The sequence below is a fragment of the Caloenas nicobarica genome, chromosome 4 (assembly GCF_036013445.1).
Source record: "Caloenas nicobarica isolate bCalNic1 chromosome 4, bCalNic1.hap1, whole genome shotgun sequence".
In the NCBI taxonomy this organism is placed as follows: domain Eukaryota; kingdom Metazoa; phylum Chordata; class Aves; order Columbiformes; family Columbidae; genus Caloenas; species Caloenas nicobarica.
In genome coordinates, this window is record NC_088248.1 from 21,455,657 (window position 1) to 21,478,689 (window position 23,033).

The 23,033-nt window shown below is 39.4% G+C and overlaps 1 protein-coding gene across 5 annotated transcripts in view; it reads right to left on the bottom strand.

Moving 5' to 3' along the window:
- The window catches only part of OTUD4 (OTU deubiquitinase 4), a 31,976-nt gene extending 14,392 nt beyond the window's left edge, over nt 1-17,584 (bottom strand). For 4 of the 5 annotated variants that reach the window (XM_065634722.1, XM_065634724.1, XM_065634725.1 and 1 more), the window contains exons 1-11: nt 17,382-17,584; nt 14,332-14,877; nt 12,745-12,828; nt 9,656-9,706; nt 7,701-7,747; nt 6,116-6,188; nt 5,546-5,627; nt 4,632-4,776; nt 2,610-2,667; nt 2,112-2,229; nt 1,813-1,877 (exon numbers count right to left, since the gene is read on the bottom strand). In XM_065634722.1, coding sequence (XP_065490794.1) covers nt 1,813-1,877; nt 2,112-2,229; nt 2,610-2,667; nt 4,632-4,776; nt 5,546-5,627; nt 6,116-6,188; nt 7,701-7,747; nt 9,656-9,706; nt 12,745-12,828; nt 14,332-14,496 — 888 coding nt within the window. In that variant the 5' untranslated portion in view covers nt 14,497-14,877; nt 17,382-17,584. Of the gene's footprint in view, nt 1-1,812; nt 1,878-2,111; nt 2,230-2,609; nt 2,668-4,627; nt 4,777-5,545; nt 5,628-6,115; nt 6,189-7,700; nt 7,748-9,655; nt 9,707-12,744; nt 12,829-14,331; nt 14,878-17,381 lie in introns of those variants that run through there. The other variant, XM_065634726.1, reaches the window with a different exon arrangement.
- Between the last annotated feature and the right edge of the window lie 5,449 nt (nt 17,585-23,033).

The following is a 23,033-nucleotide window of genomic DNA, read 5'->3' on the forward strand; positions in this document are numbered from 1 at the left end:
ACCACGTAATTCAGTAAATGTATCAAAAGCAAACTTTCAATCCATATTGCTTCTTCAGAAAGAAATAACAAAATTATTTAAAAAACACCAAATAAAAACCAAACTACAGAAAGCTTGCCAGGTCACACTACTTAATGAAACACGGCTTTCAAAACTACATGAGAAAGTTAGAAGTAATCAGTGTATCACGGCTTTTCAGCTTTACTGAAAACACCTTCTTTTAGAATAAAGCCCAAAGCTTTTCCGTGTTAAAAATCCATGTAAAGAGAAAAATTCATCACCAACTTCAGTGAAATTTCTTTTCATTAAGAACATAAAGAACACCAATTATTTGTCAAGTTATTCTTCTGAAAGTTTTTTTAAAACAACCAAAACAAGTTGTTCAGACATGATAATAGCTTTACTTGTCTGACTGACATTCTATATTCTTAAAATTCTTCTGTTAAATATAAAATAAATTTCATAACCTTCTGCTACGTTTCACTTACCAGTTGTATTAATTTGGTCAACTCCACTTTTCACTATTTATTTCATTTTCCCTTCCCATGGTTTTACCTCATATATTTACTGTCTTGCCATGTACATATAAAATTTGACCAAGAGAGTACGGTAATTACAGGAGCTTTTTCTACTAATAATACTCATACCCTGTAGTAAATAATACACAAGACAGCCTTAGGGTCTTACAAATATAAAAATTTAAGCCTGTACTATCAAGCAATAAATAAACAACTCCAAATTAGGGGGGTTTTATTTGTTGGGGGGGGCATTGGGGGGGGCGGGGCTTGGGAGGGTAGGTTTGTTTGTTGTGGGTTTTGTTGTTTGTTTTTAAAGTTTAGAGAGCAGGTTTTCCTGCAATTTATTCAATATGCTTCATTCTATTACACAACTAAAAAAGTACTAACTGAAAGAGCCCCTATGCTGCATCATAAACCTAACTGAATATTTTCACATGAACATCAATAATTAACAAATGGTCAAACGTCTTCGAAAGGTCCATATTTAGCTAAGTACCAGGAGATTAATCTAAACTTTGAGTACTATGGAATTTAATGGCAAATCTTACTTCTTCTTAAGCAGCAATACATAACCACAAATTTTAACAGAATTTAGAGAGCAACTGTGTAAACCACTTTGAATGCTTCAATAGGAAGAATCACACAAAACTTCCAGAGCTTCATGATCTGCAGTAACTAAAGTGAGCTGTATTCAATTACTTGAAAGTAACGAGATTAAAACAAAGCCAATTTACAAACAGTAATCATTGACTCCAGAGTTAAACATAAATACATGGAACTATGATGTTGGTTTTGGTCCCTCCAGAGAAAAACCTATATAACAGAAAACACTAACATTTCATTCTTCACCAACCAACGGAACCAAGTAAACTGCCCTAACTGCACCTACTTCTTACACAGAGGCGAGCGCTCTACACCAGCGAGCAAGGACTCACCAGGGAGGCAAGCCTGCACAAACTTATTTGCACACTTAAGGCCCACAGTCATCTTATTAAATATACTCTTGAAATTAACCTTGTGACTTTTCAATGCAGTATAATTGAACTGAACGTATGTTCTATTACGTGCCTCTGACCCTCCATGTACGCTGTATGTCATGAACACTGCCAGCAATTACATAACAAGCATATGCACAGTTGAAGACACAAGCAAACAATATTTAGAATAATTATACTCATATTTATTATTACTATATATTAATATTTATGATTATATATCAAAATAGCGAACAAAGAGGGAAAATTGGCATCTTGAGCAAAATGTTAACTTCCCAATAAACTATACTACTACTTACTTTACATTTATCTCCAACAGAGTATTGCATGCCGGCAGCAATAGAAAAATCTTGTTTTTGCTGATCTGTAAATACATTAACAGTAACATACTGTTAGTTTAAATACACCAGAAGAGTTACTTTCTTGATGCAGTAAAAATGCAAACCAGCAGTTCAGGCCTTAAATTTGCAGACTGACCCATACAAAGATGAGCACTGCCTAAACCCAAACTGCCATTTGCATCATGGTTTTTTTAAGAGGGCTCCACTTTCCTCATCAGCTTGCAGAAGTTGGAACTTCGCAGTATTCAGTTACTTACCCCATTTGGATTGCAGCCAAACATCATATTCAACATTTCTATATACTGATGGATTGAGTGATTTAAGAACTTTTTTAGGCAAGGCCAACAAGGTAGGATTCCCATTGCTCTTAAGGTGCTGTGTGAAACAGAAAAAAGTGCTAAATGGTCAACTACACAAAGATTTAAGATTTACAGTTTTCCATTTTTCAATCACAGTGCTCAAGATTTAAACTGAAAAATAAAGAAGCTGAAAATACATAAAGAGCTTTGACAAAATAATTATGTTATTTTAACTACACCAGAACAAAATTAATAACTAAGCAGCATTAAAAAGGACATTATCCATCTTTTGGCACATCAGAAGCAAATATTACTTTTCAAAGAAATAAGTAGTTTTTAAGATACTACATGTTAAGAAAACTAGAGACTCAAGATTCTCTTGTGAACATTAAACACTCTAAAAATATAGCAGAGTTCAAGTTATTAGGAAGAAAATAATTCTTAACATGTAAATACCTTGTTGCCAGAAAGGGACTTCAATCCATTCATATCACTAACTGTTGTAGCTTTACTTCTGCAAAAGGACAGAAGGAGCTGTGTTAATATAGTATTAAGGAGGCCTGGGAATCAGGTATGAAACATCTTTGAAGTGGATAAAAATACTGAAACTACCAGCTCGTCATATTTTTCCACATTAAGCATACCACAGAACATCATCACTTAAATGAAAAAGGTAAGTCTAAAACAACAACTACATTTCTATACCATATAAAGCTAAAAATAATATTTTTGTTTCTGAGTGCAAGTTTTAGGAAGCCTAACTTACGTGTACTGACTTAGCCATCACTTAAGAAAAAAAAAAAAAAAAACACACAGGCACAGGGGCAGGAAAATGAAAGAAAAAATTTCTCTAAAATTTGTGTGACTGCACAAGAAAAACATAGCAGAAGCAGACATTAAAAAAATCAAAACAAAACCCACTCTATTAGTTAACTGGCATCAGGCACTCTAACGTGCTCTTATTTTCTACACCTGAAATTGCTGGAAAACTACTTTCCACAGAGAAAAAACAAGTATTTTTCCCTACAGCTGTTGTAGGGAATTGTCAGCATTAACTTCTCCCAAAACAAAACAAAAATAAGCTATTAGATTTTTTAAAAAATAACTGAAAAGTTCATATTTACAAAATGAAAAAGATATTCTGGAAAATTAGGTAATGAAACAAGCTGAACTCAACTTTAAGACAAGCAAAAAATTTAAGACTTCATAAACACAGCAAAGTGCTTGTAATTTGTTTTAACTAGGTCAAGAGTCACACACACTAGCTCTTGCATCATAAGACATATGGTTTAAATCAAAACATTGAGTTTGATACTCTCAAGCAAGTAGATGACCTTCGTTTACAAAGGTGTTAGGGAGGTTAGCAGTATATTTTCTTATGACTCCCAAAGATACAGGGTAATGCTACTGCGTACGAAAACCAGGAAAGCTCCAAGAACAGAAAGGAAGAGAGGTTTCCGCTCTCTGATATTTGACTACAATAATTGTTCCCCGAGGAAGAAATACTTCTTTGTATTTTAACTGGAAAAGTTTGGAAAAAAAAATACTAGGGAACAAGAAAGGAAGCTAATCCCTTTCCCAGAACTTGGTTTTCTTTCTGTGGCAATTTTCATCTTCTTCATTTCTGTTGTTTTCAGCTTGAGGAAAAACTCAGCTCCCGACATCTCCGTGAATTTCTTCTGCTACATGCCACACAGACTACAGCAGAGCCCCCAGAAAGGACTTGGGTGACGTTCAGCAGGAAGAAGGGGCATGCTGCACTAATACAGCCTGATCTCCATGGCTTCAATGGAATTTCACAGAAGGCAGGGTTTTAAGAACAGTATTAAACAGAAGAAATTTACCAGTATGTAAATGCAAAAAACAGCACTGACCAAGACTTACTGTGCAAAAGGAATCAGTAGGCCAAAATCCCGAAGCTAGCTAGAGCATCCAGGTCCAGCAAAAGGCATGTAAGCCCACAAATATAATCCCTTCGTTAACATCAAGGAACAAAATGGAGCAAGCTGCATCTGTATTTCTCCATCAGCTACCTCTCAAGTAGGCATTTCAGCCCTTAGATGTGAAAGCAACACAAATCAGATTAGACGCCTGTAACTTGGTTGCAGGAGCAAGCCAAGTAATTAATTCTCATGGAGTCTCCCATGCCAGACTGGCACACTGCCAATCATCCCAGGGGGATTCTGCTCGTTTAAACGGGAAGAGGGACATGTTTCAATGGCAATGTTCCATTATGTCAAAAGACCCAAAGCTACACTGCAGGAAAAAAAGAGGAACCAGGACCCTGTCCTTAGGTACACCAAAGATTACATATTTCATTCTTTCATCATAGTTCTAACCTTGCCTCTTTGTGTTGCTCAGTAATTTGTAAAGCTTTTCCACTCTTAACTGTTAGATTCTACTACCCATCAGAAATTCAGAAAACTCATTTAACATGTACTGCTCACAGGCATCTTACAACTTTTAAATCCCTATTACCTGTAGTTTTCATCTTCTGAATCTGAAGCAGATACTTCACTGCTACCATTACTTTCCTCTGTCATACCAGCAGCACTAAGTTCTGCTATGATTTTCTTTACGTCTGTATCAAATACTTTCTCATACAGCAATTCATACAGCAGAGCTGAGGAAGGAGAGGAGAAAGTAGAAGGGCAAAATCAATTACAAGGTACATGAGATTTTACAACACCATTACAGATGCATTTCAAATTATTTACACCAAACCAAGCAAGCATTTTGATGTGTTAACCGAACCAGCGAAGGCATTAGAAGCAAAACCAGTTGCAGCTACAATGGCTTAATGGATATGCATGAAACTACTAGAAATCAGGTCTCTTGGTAGGTGAATTTGGCCTTAGCCTTGTTAACTTTGCAATAGGCAAAGCTTCATAAAGAATCAGGATTCTGGTAGGGACACCTCACACCTGATTAGGACCTTTGGGCATTTCTGCATTCTAGTAAAGAACACAATAATCCATGGAGACAGTTATTTTTTGCATATGCAACCCCCATGATTTCTGTGACAAGTTACACATGCAAGGATAATTTTGACATAAACAATTAGTTTGCTAACAAGGTCTGAAATACAAAATTAAAACCAGAATGCTGACCAAAGATAATGCAACAGATTATAAATTAGCACACTAACATTTTCTCTTTATATCAGACCATCCAGAGTCAAAGAGGCAGATAAGTCCTCTCCCCTTGGTATATATCATCTGCTTTGTCAAGAATCAGGACACAGGTGCTCTCATAAAATCATACAGTCATTGACAATTCAAATGGAAAACGAAGCTGCAAAGAAGCTAAAGAACCTTCTTCTGAAACCTGATGCTGATAATTAAGATTTTTGGTAAAAATATACGCTTTTGACTAAGCAACATAGTACTTACACTGGCACAGAGCAGCCTTTTCTGAATACTCTATGGGATAAACAATATCATAGTGGTTTCCATTTGAGAAGCACAGCAATACCTATCAAAAAAACCACACAGATATTTTAGGGTTTGTATTTCACTTGATTTTTCATATAAGCACTACCTTTTAAATTCAATTTAAGGTACCAATGCACTTCATTATCTCTCAAGATTTAAAAAGTCAATAAAACAATCAAAATGTTTAGTGGATGCCTTTTGAATCAAAAAGTATTTGACCAAAAGTAAAACAGAATTTAAGACAGAGATAGCTATGTAAGTTGGCACCACTTGCAAATTGATTTTTACAAAATTTTAGATTACTAGGAAGATGTATCACACTCCAAATATGGACCACTTATTTAAAAAGAAGTGCTACATATATTAACAGAACAACTTCCTTAAATATGTACAAAAGAAATTGTTAAAATTGAATTCTCAGAATATTTCATTGTGTTCAATAATAAAACTCACATCAAACTATTTGCTGTTTAGAAAGTACTCTTAATTTGGCCTTTCACAATAGTCATAAAACTTTTGGGTTTTTACCTTATCAGAAAAGCCATTTTCAGTTACATGTGAAGGAGAAGCATTTGGTTCCCGGTATATTATGAAATCTTTCCTGAGAAAAAAGTAATAATTGAGAATTCATTGAAAAATTAACATAAATAAAAATTGGAACATTCAAGTCAAGTTCAAGGAACAGACATAACCACAGAAAACACCTAGCAGAAGAGAATACTGAAGAAGATGAGTGCAACGATCACTGGTCAAAAAAAGGCTTCCTTTTATGAAAGAATATACTAGAAAAAAATGCACTGGCACAACATGCACAGAGCCAATGACAAGTAAAACAATTTCCAGACACTGCTTTCTGGAGCCGAGTCTAGAAAGATGATGGCTCCTCGGTCCTGGAGAAATTCATTAGACTTTGTCATTTGGAAATCCACCAGAACATAAAGGAGGTCGGTTTTATGAAGAGAGACAGGAAATAGAGATAAGTTTCCGGAAGGCAACGGCTTAGGCTAAATCTGTACTAAGAGCCTGATTACATGAGTGCAGGTACCCTTCTGGGCACAGAGGCCAGCTAACAGAACAGCCCATGGCTGACCTCAGAAACTCCTCTTGTCCCCTAAACCAAAGCCTCATGCTCAGAAGGGTCCAAGACAACATTTCTGCTCTCCAGCGGTGGCCCAGCTGCCACCACATGCTGAGGAGCACGCTGAAAGCCCAACAGACCATCCGCCAGCATTGCCTGAGGATCGGATATTCTGACCAAGCCTCCAGCACCCCTGAAAATAATGCCCTCCAGATGTCTCAGTTTTTACATGTGTGGTGATCCTGCATTTTAAAATAGATGACACACTGAAAAAAAAAAAAACAACACCAACAACAAACAAAAACACCAAAAAAACCCAAAAACCACCACACAAAACATGCAGAAGGCAGAGGGTCTGGTTTCCTTTTCTCTCTGGACAAAGACTCCAGCAAGAGTGGAGTTGAACGCCGTGTTGTGTTTGCTAGACTCAAATTGCTGGATTTAAAGCGGCAAAGAAATCTGTTGCCTCTTCCACTCAAAGAACGGAAACAAACTTTTTGGGAAGCTTGGACTGAACCAGTAGATAGTTTGCTGTTGCAGTGCTGGCAGATAGTCATCATCAAGGGGATAGATTCAGCACAGTTTTTCAAGCAGGTTTTGAAAATTTTTCTAGCACGCAGCCTGCAATGCTCGTACCACTAAGCTACATCACAGCATTTGCACAGGGGTAATAGAAAAATGGGTAGAGACCACAGCTTAGCAATAGGGTTAATAGTAAAGCCTTGGTGAGAAATAGGAAGAGAAGTCATTTTAACAGAAAAATTAAGATATGAAAATTAACAAACTACAAACTGTATGACTCCACCCACAACCAGTTGGGCAAACCCAGTTTCAAATCCCAGATTAGATGTCACTTTCAAAGCTCACTTCTCTGTTTTTTTTCCCCATACCTTGACATCTGCAATTTTCAAAGCATATTTGGAATTTTTTGGAGAACTACAGTACAACATTCAATTCCATCTTTGCTATTCCAACTGGTTAACTAAAAAAGCAACTGAACTGATCTCAATAAAACATATTTAAATGTTTTCTTACTTGTACATAAGAGAAAGGGCACTTATTTCTACTTGTCCAACCCATTCCTGTATTAAAAAAAAAAAAGAAAAAAAAGAAAATTAAGTTCAATCAAACACACAATTATTATACTTCCTCATGCGTGTAGATCAAGAGAAGCAAGAAGTAAGTGTCAAAAATAAATACATCACCACTGAGTCTGGAATTCATGAGAGACATTTTGTACTTGAAGGTTTTTTTAACTAGTAAGGTCAAGGGGTACAAACTAGTGGGATTTTTGCCCAAAGCAGAAACAGATCTGTATGAAAACTGAGAGAACTAAGCACAATCAAATAAATGCAGATCTATCATTAAAGAATATGATTTTGAAAGGTGATACTGCTTTTCTTTTTTCTTCTGTTAAACAACAAGTAGTCTAGCTTCTCAAAATTGATTTTTGAAAAAAGTGAGCATCGCATTTATCAAGTACTTTTAAAAAATGTTACTCTCTACCTTCAAATCTGTCTGGTTTTAGGGGCCTTTAGCTATAGATGAACCGGAAAAAGAACCTTGAGGCTCAATGCTCCTGCCTAAAATACAGATAACTTCCATACAAATATCTTGACATCATCTTGTGAAGCACTCCAACACAAAGTAGACAGACCACTTCCAAACAGCCAAAATAAACTTCCGATATTTAGTTGCATTTCTCATGCAAGCAGCTGTATGTCAATACCTGAAGAAAGACCACTGTCTGCCCTGTAAAGCTGTTAAACAGTGACATATCAGTAACACCATAAACCAGATTCAAATCATGGAAAAGTAAAAGTTGTTGCTTCCTTTACCAGCCCAGCCGCTGTACCGTGCTCCAGTTTGATGTGACTAGATCCCACTCTTGTTCTGTTTGTTTGTTTGGGGGTTTTCTTTGTTACTTCTTGGATTGGGTTTGTTTGGTTTAGGGTTTTTTGGTTTTGTTTTTAATACTTACTAAATTAAAACCAACTGAAATTAAATTTGGGGCAAGAATTTGTAACAGGCTGGGATTTTTTATATATTTTTTTTAAATTGTCATGACAATTTTAAAAGCTAGAACAACAATATTAATTTTTCTGAGCATGTAAAAGAGCTCCTGTTTTTCAGAAATATTTTTTTAAACATTAGCAGATGTACAAAAAAGACATTTTCTATACACACAGCGCAGTGTTGTAAGCCATTTATTTTGCTGTAGTTCAGAGCAGAGTAAGTTCTACTAGAAAATGGCAGGATTTACTATTTAGCACAGCATATAACCTCAAGATTTGACTCACAAAGCTTTGTGATTAAAAATCCTGGAATAAACAAAGCAAGACAGAAGCAGAATAGGCTAACATCCACTTTTTTCCACCATTAATTCTGGAAACTGAAATGAAGAATCATCTGGTTAGCCATTCTAACTAAGGATGCTGTACACATGGTGGGAGCCGAGGGGACGTGGAAAAATAGATTATGCTTTCTAGGAAGGGAAAATTTAACAAAGTTATGTACAAATAAACACTTAAAAGAATTAACAGATTTTTCAATGTTGGACTAGATTGTCCTCTTTTCCTGATTCCACTCAGTTTACACAAATTGGGGGAGATAATTATGTTTCAAATCGATGTCTTCACAAAAACCTGTGGCTACTGTCTATAATATTCCTGACATCAGTAACTGCCTTTTAATCGCCTAAACTCTTAGACCTTTATTCAAGGCTGTCTTCAAGAAAAAGCTAGCCATGGTATATCTGTCGGTGTTTGCAAAGGCTAGAAACATTTGGATAGAGTTTTGAGGAACAACATGTAAATCAAAACATGCAAAAAAATCCCCAAATAATTTTACAACATAGAGTACACACATAAAAATATTCACATAATTCAAAGACCTCTTAAGCTAAGTCAAAAACATTTGTGAGAATAACGCAATTACCCATCAACTCCAACAAAAGTACTGCTTTCTATTATAAATCAAGTTTAACATACCTGTGGATTTTCCAAACATTTTAAATACTCTTCAAATGGCCCCTCTATGAACTGTATTGAAAAAAAAAAAAAAAGTAGTAGTTATTTTTATTAGCATAGTGTATGGAATCCCCAATCTATGACCCACTGCACCAATGGGAATGTACCACTGGAAATTTAAGACTATCCTGCCCTCAAAGAGCTAACAATCCAAGCATAAAGTGATGTAGAGATGAGGGAATAAATGGCCAAATACATTGGTCTGCATTCCAGAAAATAACCACATAAACAGCTTTTGGAATCATCACAAAATCCAAACCAAACAAACAAAAGCCCAAAAAGAAATCCAGGAGCCAAACGGGGAATCTAAAGAAAGCAAAGCTGCTGGCAAGTAGATATTTATGGGCAATTCATCCCAGGCGTGCACAGCATCACTGGGGAGAGCATGTGTGGGCTTACTCAAGTATCCTGTTAAAATAGGCAGCAACGGACAATCAGAAATGGGAGTCACATTTCTGTAGTACCCAAGTAGCAATAAGATATAGCACAGGCGAATCATAAGGCACTTTCTCTTTCCTGCATCACTTCAAACTGCTTTTACTTTCAGTAAAAGGATGCAAACAATAGGGCTACACTGTAAGTGCCAGGCTAAGAAAGTGATTCTTCAGCTGCACTCCTTAACACGCAAGAAGAGACCGAAGTCACATTTGTCAACACCAGAGAAACAAGCTACAGTAATTGAGACATGTCAACTTCAAAGTGTTTCAGCCATGCCGGCCAACAGAGAATCTGTATTTTAAAAATGCTATTTAGACACCATTTGCTTCATTTAGTTAAAATAAACATCCATAGAGGTCCAAAGAAAGAAGTAGTTCCCATTATGAACTTGAGCTACAAGCAGGATGGCCTCTTTACTCATAATAATTAAGAAACACGGTAATAAGGAAAACTGTGAGGAGCAGAGAGATTAGCAGTTCTGCTTTAGCCATTTTGAACCTGGCTGGACAGTGTTGTTCACAACAAGAATCAAAACGCTGGGCCAAAATTTTCCACTTAGACAGACTCAGATAGGAAGTTAAAAGGTGGATCAGTTAAACATGATCATGGACAGCAGTTGTTTTGCATGTTAAAATTAAATGACCTAAAGATAATGCATAGAGGAAGAAAGAAAGGGCACTAGAAAGTTCTCATAGAAAATGGAAGAGCTAAAAAAGAGAATGAAGAGAGTAGCAACCAAACATAACACTTCAAGAAAGGATGAGGATGAAAATTAAGACAGTGGTCACGCAGAGTCACTTGAAACTTTGATTGCAGCAGTATCAATGGAATGAAAGAGACAGAAATCCAAGCTGAAATGGCCAGAGTACACAGAGAGAAGAGGAACTTCAATGAGTACCACCAGTAACTACTAAGACAGATGAGTAAATATTTGATCTAAGAGACTAGAGAAAGAGGCATTTGTTGTTTGGTTGTGGTTTTGTGTGGTTTTTTGTTTGTTTGGAGTTTTTTGGTTGTTATTTTGGTGGGTTTCATTAGGTTTTGTTGTTGTGGGGTTTTTTGGTTTGGTTTTTTCTTTATTTAAGAGAGATAAGTTAGCAATGCTATATTCCAGGTGCAAAATACAAAGTTAAGAGATATGGAGAGCGCAGGAGATCAGCAGAGATGAAGCAATGTACTGGAGGAAGTAGGAACACTATGAAATGAGAACAGGTATGAAACACCTCAAACTTGTAAATAAAAAACCCATTTTGAAAAATGACAAGAAACTTAAAAAAGAGAGACTTTTCAGAAGGACAGCAAAGATGGATAGAGGAGAGGTCACATCACTTAGGTCAAGTCTGATTAAAAAAAGAACAGCGAGACTGAGGAGTTTGGAGGAGAGACCAAGACAGTAAAACCAGTTGGAGTTGACAAAGCAGTTGCTCAGCTGAGAAGGTGCCAGAACTAGGCAGGGCAAACACACATTTAGAGCCAAGAAGGGCCATGGTATTTCCAAAAGCTACACAACACAACAAGAAAACAGAAGCAGAGAAGCAGATATTGGAGTGAGTGGGGTAATTCTGGAAAGAAAGGGACTTTTAAAGTCAGCAGTCAAAAAATAAAAAAGAAAGGAGAGAGAGAGATATCTAAGAGTTGGTAAGTTCTCAGATGGACTGGAAACAAATAAAGAGTCCTTGCAAATTGAAATAGTAAAGTCAGAGCTGCATTCTCCCTGAGAGATTCACTGTATTTCATGTCATTCATTCTTGACAACTTCCACATTAACAGTAGTCAGGGCACTTTGTCAGAAATTGTAGCAAATACACACACGCTTATTTCTGCTTTCCTTCTCTTCCCTATGCCAATATGCATCTAAAACAGCCTTTTTATTTTAAGTCCTGGTAAATTTAGAACAGAAAAAGAGCGCTGAGTAATAATCCTCTAATAACAAATGCTTACACATTTGTTTAGCTATCCTGAAAATCAGTTAGGTGGTATATACACTCGAACACACACAAACACGAGCAGCAACACCATTATTTATTACAGTTCTTTTAAAAGGAAGAAAAAAAGGATTTATTATGTTAACACTGATGACATTGGCCAAATATAGATGAACATAAAAATATTTTATGTCTATGGTTGACAAAGCAGAACTTCACTACAGCTGTTTAGAAAAAAACTACAGTGGCAATACATAATCAATTGTAGACCCTGAAATAAATTTCACTAATTTCAGTCAAATCTCTCATATATTGCAAAAGCAACTAAATAGCACAATAAGAACATTTTATGGCCTTCATTAAATAGGCATTATAATAAAATAAAATCCAGATTTTGGTAGCTCCACTAGAGACTATTAAAGAAAGTTTGCTTTGTTTTTTAATGAGCATTAAAAACTCTTCCCATTCTTTCCACCCCGCCAGTCCAAGCAGTGTACAGGTCCTTCTTCAGGCTTATGAAAATGAGTCACTACCAACATGTGCCAACTAATTTAAAGAGCACACACTTTGAAAAGTATCAACTAGTATATGCTAATACTCTCAGAAACAGCAGAATATACCTTAGAAAAGCGGAAGGAATAAAGTCACATTTCTTAAAATGCCCACAAAGAAAACAAAAATACTTACTGCTTCAAATTTCTCCCTATTTTTACGAAGATAGTCTACACAAGCCATCCTAACATCAATATGCCGAGACTGAGAATGTAACACCTACAAATGGAGAAAAAGAAGTGACACTGGTTCTTAAAATTTTTTATGACAGTTCATAAATAAAGACTGTTGTCTAAATACAGGCTTGGAAATACTCTAGGTTTATTTTAAGAATATTTAACAACATCTTTATGCAGGTGAAACCTCAATTACTTAATCAAAAATTAAGTAAAACTGCAGAAATCACAAACTTACTAAATTCAAATCTTCAATTTTATGAGGATTTACTAAGCAAAAGGAGAAGCATTTGTTGTCATTCTTTAACACACTCCTTTGTAAAGGATTTCAATTAATTGAAGAAGTTACTACAGGAGTGGATGAGGAAATCAAATAGCAACATGCACTTGTTCAAATGAAATCCAACCAAATATGAGAGAGTGCAGGGTTACTGTCTCTTGACTTTAAGAGGTGTAGGTCTGTTGCCCAAATACTGATTTGGAAGCCAGGAATTCAGATCCCCATCTGACACCTGCATTCTACCTCCTATTCATATCTCTACTGGGAAAACACTACTTTCATCACAGTTTCAGAGTTACCTCTAATGTGTCTTTTTCTGCACCCTCACCACAATGTAGGGAAGTTCCAGTCAACTTAAATAGCAGCCTCTCTTGCAATCCTTACACACTACCCTCAATTTAAAACACTTTCTAATTCAGATCAATTCAGATTTTCTTCATGAAGCGTACAGAGATTAGGCCAAATTTGTGGATAAACATCTATTAACTCTGAATTAAAGACCTTCCCTTTAATAAAGTAAGAATAGGATGTTAACATCTTAATTGAAAGTTGGAAAAAAGTTCTATATATACTGGAGTGTGGAAGACACCTTCTATAAATATTAATGAACAACATTAGAATATCAACGTATATTCATTGATTATTCTCTTGAAATAAACACTCACTTCAGAACAATTGTTTTTGCTTGCCTGAAGTTATAAATTCAGTGGGGAAAGTAATTAAAAATAAAAGTTAACTGTATATAATAGCACAGGAATCTGGGCTCCCAGAATCAGAAGCAGCAGAGCTCCCACTGCTGCATGTTTGCGTTTAAGACGAGATGACGCTGTCACTTTTTTCCTTTAACAGTAACACTGAAATGGGGGAGGGGAACTCAACAGGAAGAACTGAAAATAAATTACTCACTTTCTCTAACTTTATAGTAAACTAACTAAGAAAACTAAGAACAAGGCTTTTCAGCCCTTTCCACTAAATTCAGTTTCCTAGATAGTCTCATACAAAGCATTTGTGCTCGAATGTTGAAATCTTACACTGAAAAAAGCTCTGAGGCTGCAGCGGAAGGTCAAAACAGGTAACAATTTCTTGATGGCTGTACAGGGAGAACTTATCTGCCCTCCCGTGAAATTTTTTTTTTTTTTTCCCTCCCTGGCACGTGACTGCGTAACCTTAACCCACACTTGTCTGCATTTTAAACACCAATTATCGCCCGCTAATGAGATCCACTTCCCATGCTTTCACGCGAAGTTTATGTAAGCAGTTAGTTACCTGCTCGGCCACAGCCCTGAAAAGACAAGATCCATCCTTGGCAACTCTCTTCCTGTACAAGCCCTGAGATCGCAGGTAGCAGTCCATGGAATCCTCCCCGGGGGCTGCCGTGCCGCTGCCTTGATGACTCTGCTCCCCGCCGTCGGCTTTGCACGTCGACTCCATGTTTATCGCTTCAGGCCGTGGAGAATCGCTGCACCTCTCCTAGCCCCACATGGCAAAGCAAACCCAGCGAGCAGCTCCAGGGCCGGGTAAAGGAAACAGCAGCAGGTTGGGGGAGGAGAGCGCCGTGTCCTCCCCCCAACACTCGAGGTAGCAGCAGCAATAGGAAAAGCAGCCGGTCTCACGTTAGCAACTTGCATGGGGGGAGTCGCGGAGAGCAAGTGCAAAGTTTTACTCCGCGCTCTGGACTCGCAGCTCCATAAACAACGTCGCTTCTACGCTCCTCTGGCAGGGCGGGCGGCAGCTCCCGGGAACGGGAACGGCTCCGGCGGGGTCCCGGTCCCGCTGCTCCTCCGGGGCGGCGAGCCCCGGCGCGCTGCCGGCCTGCCGGGCGGAAAACAAAAGAGAAAGGACATGTGCTACCGCCGCCGGGGCACAGAGGAGGAACAACAACAACAAAAAAGCGTCACCTGGCCTCTATTTTCACTGTCAGCCCGGGCGCTGCTGGGAACGGTAGTCCCGGCGGGGGAGGAAGCGGGAGCCGGGCGGGGAGCGCAGCCCGCCAGAGCCAAGGGAGGTTTAGTTAAATTAAGAAATAAAAATTTGAAAAAACAAAAGCCATAGACGTTCAATACTTCTAATATACCACTTTTGTGTATACTGCTCTCAGTGGTAAGAAGCAAAAGGTACTTTTGTTACAACTGCATGACTAAATTGCGCTTGGCATTATAAAACAGGATTTAGAAGATTTTGGTGCACAAAAAAATAAAACTTTCCAAACCTGTAAGGCTTTTTTGCCCTTTTTTTTTTTTACTGTGGTTGTTTGACTTACCTAGGAGGGAAAGCTACAAAGCTCTCTCAGTAGGTGAAGACAGAAGGAACAAAAACCCTGATTTTTTTTACTTTCGGCCAGCAATAATAAGACCAGAGAGGGCTGTGACCTGAGCTGAGATACGTATATAATAATAATTGACTGAATAAGTGGAAGTTACAAGCCAGGCTGAGTCAGGAGAAAGTGCTCCAGCAGCTCTGTATAAGCAGTATCAAACCTTTTCCTAACAGAAGCCCAGGTTTGCCCGAAAGGATGTTGGTCTGCTGGAAACAAAAGCAAATTCCCCGGGATCTCTGTAAAGAAGGAGAATAGAAACTGAGCAAAATGAAAGTAAAGCCCTAATGGCTTGGGAAACTCCAAGATACAGAGAGCTGGGTCAGGCAGCATGGGGATGGTTGAGGCAAGGATTGCGAGGTAAAAATGCTAGCAAAGGGCTGGACAGAAAGTTCAAACTTCTCACCAGAAGACGGGAAAGGTCATCTAACAAGACTGAACTACAAACACCCGAGGCCACTGACTCAGCTACCATATTAAGAAACTAAAACCAGCAGAGTCCTGCAGGTGAGAGGTGCTTTTTCTGTAAATAAAAGTGATTTGGCAGGATGCTGTTGAGATCAACAAACTACTGTCCGGTTAGATAGTTTCTTAGGAATATCCCATTTTTCCTTACCATATTTGTCACAGTTAGAGACAGAACTATCCTCTAACATGTGCACAAATGTGTCTTCTCCCATATTTGAGTGTTTTGTCATTGTGATTCTGAAGGCCAGCTAGGGGAAAGGCAAATGCCTTTCATCACATCTGCTAGATGCAAACACACACATCATCCAGTATGTGGCAGAATGTAAGTGTAGTTCTGATAAGTGAACACAATGAGAAGATTAAAGAATTAAAGTCATGTAGTTGTCAGTTTCCTAAAAGCGCACTCTTTTTGCAACCGACTCCTGAAGTTGATCAGGCAACAGTGGCTCATCACATCTGCTAGATGCAAAAACACACATCATCCAGTATGTGGCAGAATGTAAGTGTAGTTCTGATAAGTGAACACAATGAGAAAATAAAAGAATTAAAGTCATGCAGTTGTCAGTTTCCTAAAAGCGCACTCTTTTTGCAACCGACTCCTGAAGTCGATCAGGCAACAGTGGCCCACAGATTCTTTTTTCCAAGTACCACTATACAAGAAGCAATCTATTTCCAAAAAGGTGAAGTTCTCACTGAAGAAATCTAGCCAGTACATACATAGTTTCTTAGGCACAAGGAAAAATGCATCCACTGAAAGAGACCTGAAATACCTCAACTTTAAAATAAATGCTCCACCAAGATAAGGACGGCCAAATTATAACTCGCGAGTTACTCCAGATGTTTTAATTAGTGAGTGGTTTTATTAACACTTTCAACCATCACTTCTACCACAAGCAACAGCTCCAGCCACTAGTTCCTCCTCTGCACCAGCCTCCCAATCTCTATTGCCCACACAAGCGCTTCTGCTAACCACGCACTGAAACAGATCAGGAAGCTGACTCAATCTTAAAAAAAAAAAAAAAAAAAAAAAAAAGAAATAAAAATAAAGAAATAAATGAAATTAAAACTTTATTTTTAAGCCAAGATTAGTTCTCCGACTCCGTTTTGAATTCACAGCCTGCCTGTGCCAACACCTGGGCCAGCAAAGCGGAGGGGGGCAGCCCTGCGGGGGGGGGGGGGGGGGCGGTCTGCCTTCACTCATCAAACCGCAACCTTCAAGAGAGGAGACCGGTTTTAACCCGGGCTCAAGCCCGCCCTTTCCCGCTTCACTAGGAGCCTCCTCCCAGTCCGCAAGTCCGGCCTGGGCTCCTCGGCACAGACCGGGGACGGGCACCCAGGCAGGGGCGGCCCCTCGGCCTGCAGCCCCACGGCCTCCCGGAGCAGGAGCAGCCCCAGGAGGGCGCTGCCTCCTCAGCGGCCCTGCCGGCCCGGCCACCCGAGCCGCCGCCCAGGCGGTGGGGCCGCACACCCCGCCCGGACGAGCCGCGGCGCGGCGGGGCCCGCTCCCTTCCCCCACCCGCTGACTGGCACTTACCGGCGGAGGGGCGGGCGGGCGCGTGGGCCCTTCTTCCTCTTCCTTCTCCTCCCCCCGGGCAACGGCTGCAGTGGCTGCAGTGGCGGCAGCGGCCCCAGCGGCGGCGCAGACAGTTCAATCTCCCGCGGCGGCCGCGCTGCTCGCGTCGCTCGCCGATGATGCGGCTGCTGCCAGCCCCGTCCCGGTCTCGCCCTCCCGCCTCACCGCCTCTCATCACTCTTCGCCGCACACGCGAGCGCGCGCCCGCACCGCTTCCCCCCCCCCCGCGCCCGCAGTTGGTTTGTCCCACCGGCCACACCTGTGTCGGCTGCTGCGGCTCGTACCATTTGCCGTACAGGGGCCGAAAGAGGCGGCCGACGAGAATGCCGAGGCGCCGGAGGAAGGAACGGCTTTTCGCGCGGGACTGTTCTTCTGGGCCCCGTCCCTGAGCGGCTTTAGGGAGCCGGATGGTGCCGAGGTGAGCGGCAGCCGCCTCATGTCCCCACCCGCAGGGGGCACGCAGTGGTACAGCCCGGGGAACGTCTCTCTTCCCCCTCCCCAGCGCTCGGCCCTGCCGCCGCCAAGGGCAGGTGGACAATTTGGGGACCATCCTCACACCCCGGGAGCCGCGGGGCCGGGCGGGCTCTCGCTGCCTCATGGCACCGCGTCCTCGCGTGGTTTAGCCGAATTGTGAGGTGCAACGGGAAGCGTTCTTAAGGGTTTTTCTGACAAGTGATTCTTGTGACGAGTTGCCAGCCCGCTGTGGGGCGGGAGCCGGCGATCCCATGGGCCTCGCTGCCAAAGGGAAGAATTGTTAGAACTGTGCCCTCAGGGTGCGTCGTGCGCTCACAATAGCGTGTGTTCTCGTCTTGCATCGCTCTTTGCCAGAGATGCTGTAACTGGCATGAAGAAATGTGTAAAATTTCTGTAGCTCAGTAGTGGGACGGTTGTGAGAAGAGTAAGCAAGTGGGTGACAAATTCAAACTTGATTTTTTTTTTTTTTCTTCCCAAATAAAATTCTTATTCAGGCTAGATCAAGCCAAAGTGTTTAGGGGGAATTAAGAAAGTAAATAAGTAAACAAATACTTAAAGCTAGCTAGCATACGTATTAATTGTGGTGAAAAAGCCTGATGCATAAAGACAGTAAAAAAATGTGGTCTGGTTAGAAAAAAGTCTTTCTAGGTTACCTATTTGCTTAGTAGTCCACTAGGAGACTTTTGTCTTTGAGATAACTATTTTTAGTTGAAATAGAATATGAGGTGATATAAACAACTAGGCTTGCCTGGTAATGTGTAGTTCAGTCAGCCTTTCTGAGCGTGTTAAATAGAGGTCTGCACGTGAGCAGTACAGTTGAAGATAACAGGTTAAAAAACAATGCAGTGTAAGTCACTTATCCTTCTCTGGTCTTCGGTTTCTGAAGCTGCAGAGCAGCACACGCGTGAGCTGGTAGTGGCTCCGTGTGCCTGTGTTGGTGCTGGCACAGAGGTACACAGCTGGACAGTGAAACACATGGAGAAAACTGACCTGGCTGACAGCCAAGCGTTCCTCTACAGTGTTTTTCGGTGAGACCGGGTCTACAGACCATTTTGTTGTGCACTCGCTACACAAACGCCAACACAAGAGAGGGAGAATGTGGGAAAGAGAAAATAGATGAAGAGGAGATGACAGAGTTTGGTTCTGGTGTAGTGCCAGGCGAGATCCTTGTCAGACTTCAGCCTGAGAGACCAAGAGCATTAGAGCTGTCCAAAACCCCTTGTAGCAAATCCAAAAAGTCTATTCGAAGTTTTTGTTTAATCCTTCCATGGTAAGCTTGGTTCCCCATAAAAAGTGTGCATTCTGGCAAGTCATGATTACTTGGTTTTGGAGTCTTTTCTGAATATTTACAATTTCTTATCCAGGTTGTGTTCCTACTAACAGCAACAAAACAGTTATGCCCCTTATGCAGAAGCTTTAAAAATATTTACAAAATAATTAAACAGTAAATAAGAGATACTATTACGTGTTGAAATGAAAAAATACACGTTTCCTGACATCACAGCATAAACAACTCAATCCAACATTTAACTGAGTCGGTAGGAAGATTTCTATTGCCATTAGTGGGTGATGGATCAGACTTAAATAGAGAGGGATAAGAGTGTCTTCAACATAAACCATTTTATTTATGGATCTCTGTGTGCAGATGAACTTGGGTTTGATGCTGCTGATGAAGAATAGGCCTGGATTTCATGTCTGTCTTGCAGAATGGCAGTGCAATCAGAGCAGAATATAGTAATGGTTGCATTACTCCCGCATGCTGTTTATAGCTGACTGCATGTTTGTGCTCTGTGCGTGAGTCAAACATCATATGCTCCCAGTATTATACACCTTCATTACATCTCAAGGAACTGCAGAAATGCAGTCTACTTGAGTTTTAAATTATCACCTTTCAAAAATGTAGTAATCATGTAACATTTTGCCTTCCAATTGCTTTTAATCTTGACTTACTGTTGTATTTTTTCTTAAAGACTGATTTTTCACTGACTGGTAACCATTAAAACATGCTGATTATAGTCTTTATGCATAATTTAGCATTTCTTTTTGCTAACGAAGAGGGCATGCTTTATCTACATATGAGACATTTCAGATTTAAACATAACATTTATATGGATTCTTAATTTTTACATACACTTTACTGTTTTAGAAAATGAGGATTGTTTAATTTCTTTTTTTACTAGATAATTATTATGCTTTTACTTGTGATTCATATCAAGCTCCTTGTGGATAAATATGAGAATTGAAAGAAAATAATGAGAAAAAAACTCTTATCGTTGCTTTTAGGTAATTGAGATTACTATAAATATATATTTGAATCTTCTTCTTAAGATATTCTAAGTATGCTTTGCTTTGAAAAAGGTTTTATTAAAAAATGGAAGTATACTTATAGGAAGAGAATTTAATTGCTTTAATCACTCAGTCTTTCAAGAGTGTAGAAGTAGTAGAGATCATCCTGTTCTTTCCATCTGTTTCCAGTTTATGGATGGAAATAATGGAAAAAAAGTCAGCTAGTATAATTCATTTAACTAAGCTAATTGAATAAGCAGAAATGAAGAAAACACTGCCACCTTGCCTGCAGAAAAAGATGCTTGTCAAAAACTGGTTTAACACTTCAGCAAACAACGATGAATCATTCAGCAGCTTGACTTTCCTTATAGCTTGAACAGAAAGTCCATACTGCTTAATAATACTTCTTTTGTAGTATTTGTTTTGTAAAGCAAACGTATTTAAAATTAAATTTTAAATTAACCAATCTGATAGATTTTGTTATTATTTTATTTTAGAGACGCGGAGCAGTTACCAGGGAGGAACCTTTTTTAGCCTTACACTTAAATTGAGCACAATGTCAGGAACTTCTAGAAACCAGGTACTTTCCTTTATGTTTAAGAAGGCTGCACGTGATTGGAGGAGACTGTCTTTTAGCAAAGCTTAGAAAAATATCATTCAAATATATAAATCTCTAATGTCGCTGCAGAATATTTGTTCTTTGACTTCTGATGTGTTTTGAAATAAGCAGCAGTACATACTACTAACAACTTTGCTTAAAGTAAGTGCAAGTGTAATGAAATAATATTTGTAAATAAAATCAGGATAAATCGTAATACTAATAAAGCTCTGGTGATAAGTAAATTTTTAAAAAATTATATACGAAGAGATGGACTTTGAATGACACAATCTTGCTGAGTGATTAGAACAACTCTTTTTTCCCCCATTCCAGCTAAAGCCTGGCAGTGCCTATACTATTCTAAGTAACAGAATAAGTGAAAATCTGTAGCATTTAGATGCAGTGGTTTTCCTTATGGTCATAAAGCTAGTGGCAGTATATTGTAGTTGAGCTTATTAGCCTTTAGATGGCATTAGCTCCCTGAACATTTTAGGGATTTTTAACATGTTCAAGTGTGAGCTGAGGGAACAAGGCAATAACTTCTGAACTGCTATTTTGTCAAGGGAACACAGTCAGTACACTGAATGCATGCTGCCCCCCACCCAAAACCCAAACAAAACACACAAAAAAACCCAATAAAACAAACAACAACCAAGCAAAAAAACCTCACCGGCATACAAAGGTACTTTTGACCGAAAACATGAAGGATGCAGCCCAGCTCCAGAGCACAGGGCTGAGAAATGTCCAGTTCTGAGCTCAGTCTCTCCCCAGGCATTGTGCTACAACTCCGAGATGTAAATAAAGCAGCAGGGGATTGTCAGGTTGTTTTTTGTCATCTATTCTGCCTCTGCCAGCTGTGTATGGGCACAAATACACTGTTTTGTTAGATTGATGCCATGAGAGGCTCTTTGTATGCTGAAGTGATACATGAGTGGATCCTTGTGCTGTGGTTAGGTCTAGTTCTATTGCTAGTGTGTGAAGTGACAGTATTGCAGTATGTAGCTGTGATTATGAAAAAAAAGTGTAAGTGATAGCACGCTGCTTTGCTGAAAATACCATTGTGTTCCCAGGTTTTGTGAACTACTGCAAGTAACGTTTGAAACTATAGACTTTCCATGTACTGTGTTGCATTTCAGTAGGATACTGGGCTTCTGCATGGTTTTAAGTACAAAATGCACGTGCATTCTGTGTGAAAGACAGCATTAATTCAGCTGATGATGACACAGGGGCATTTAAACTGTGTATGCCTCTACTGCAGAATGTTTTCAATGATATGCCAAGTTAACTGAAGGATGCATTAATTGAAAAGGAAAAGGATTGAGTTAGGCTGCCATAGTTAGCAAAGTGCAGTTCCTCCTTAACTTCAGACCTTTTAAGCCTTTTTTCATCTCAGTCTCAAAGTACAGAACTTCTTTAACAAGTGCTGCTCGATCCATTGTGTAGATGAGGAAAGTGGAACATCAAAATTTGACAACATGCACATGATCATCCAGGAAGCATCTGACATATCTGAAAATGGAACCTGGGTGGGTTCCTGGTCTCTGTTCTTGTGCCGTAAATGCCAGATTAATTTTCCATTTGCTGTACATCTTTATATGGTAATAGTGTTGCTGTTTTCCACAAGATGGTCTGAGCTAGTGTCCAGATTAGAACAATGGCTATGACAACTGTTTTCTCTTTGATAGAGCACTGTAAAAATGCACAGGGCTTTAAAGTAAGCACGTGTCAACAAAGAATGCAAAGTACTAATGCTGCCGATGCCTATTTCCTTGAGTTAGAAGTGTCTGTTTTGTGCGCATGATATTTAGACACCACTTCATAGGATACTACTCCATGGATTTCTGCTGTTTTTTCTGAAGTCAGTGAGATTGAAGCTATATAACTGAAATCTGAATTTTGCCTTGTGGTTTCAAAGTGAACGTTTAACAACCAAGTAGACATCAGAGAGTGCTGGCTTTTAGCTCAAGGATATACAGCATTGCACGTCCATTGCATCTGCATCTCTGTTCGGCTTAGTAAGGTTGCTAAAGGAATGTCTTGTTTTCATGCCATATTTGCCTTGCTCTTTTTTGTAATTTATTTACTTTGGAGAACTGAACTAGACTTAAGCATCTGTTTCTCAATGAGGGTTCGGGAGGGGTGGTGTTTTGACCCAGTATTACAGATGATTGCACTGAAGAACATAACAGTTAAGTGATTAGCCCAAGGTAATTCAGTGAATTTCAGCCTTCCTGAAAATGTTAAACTCTTCTGGC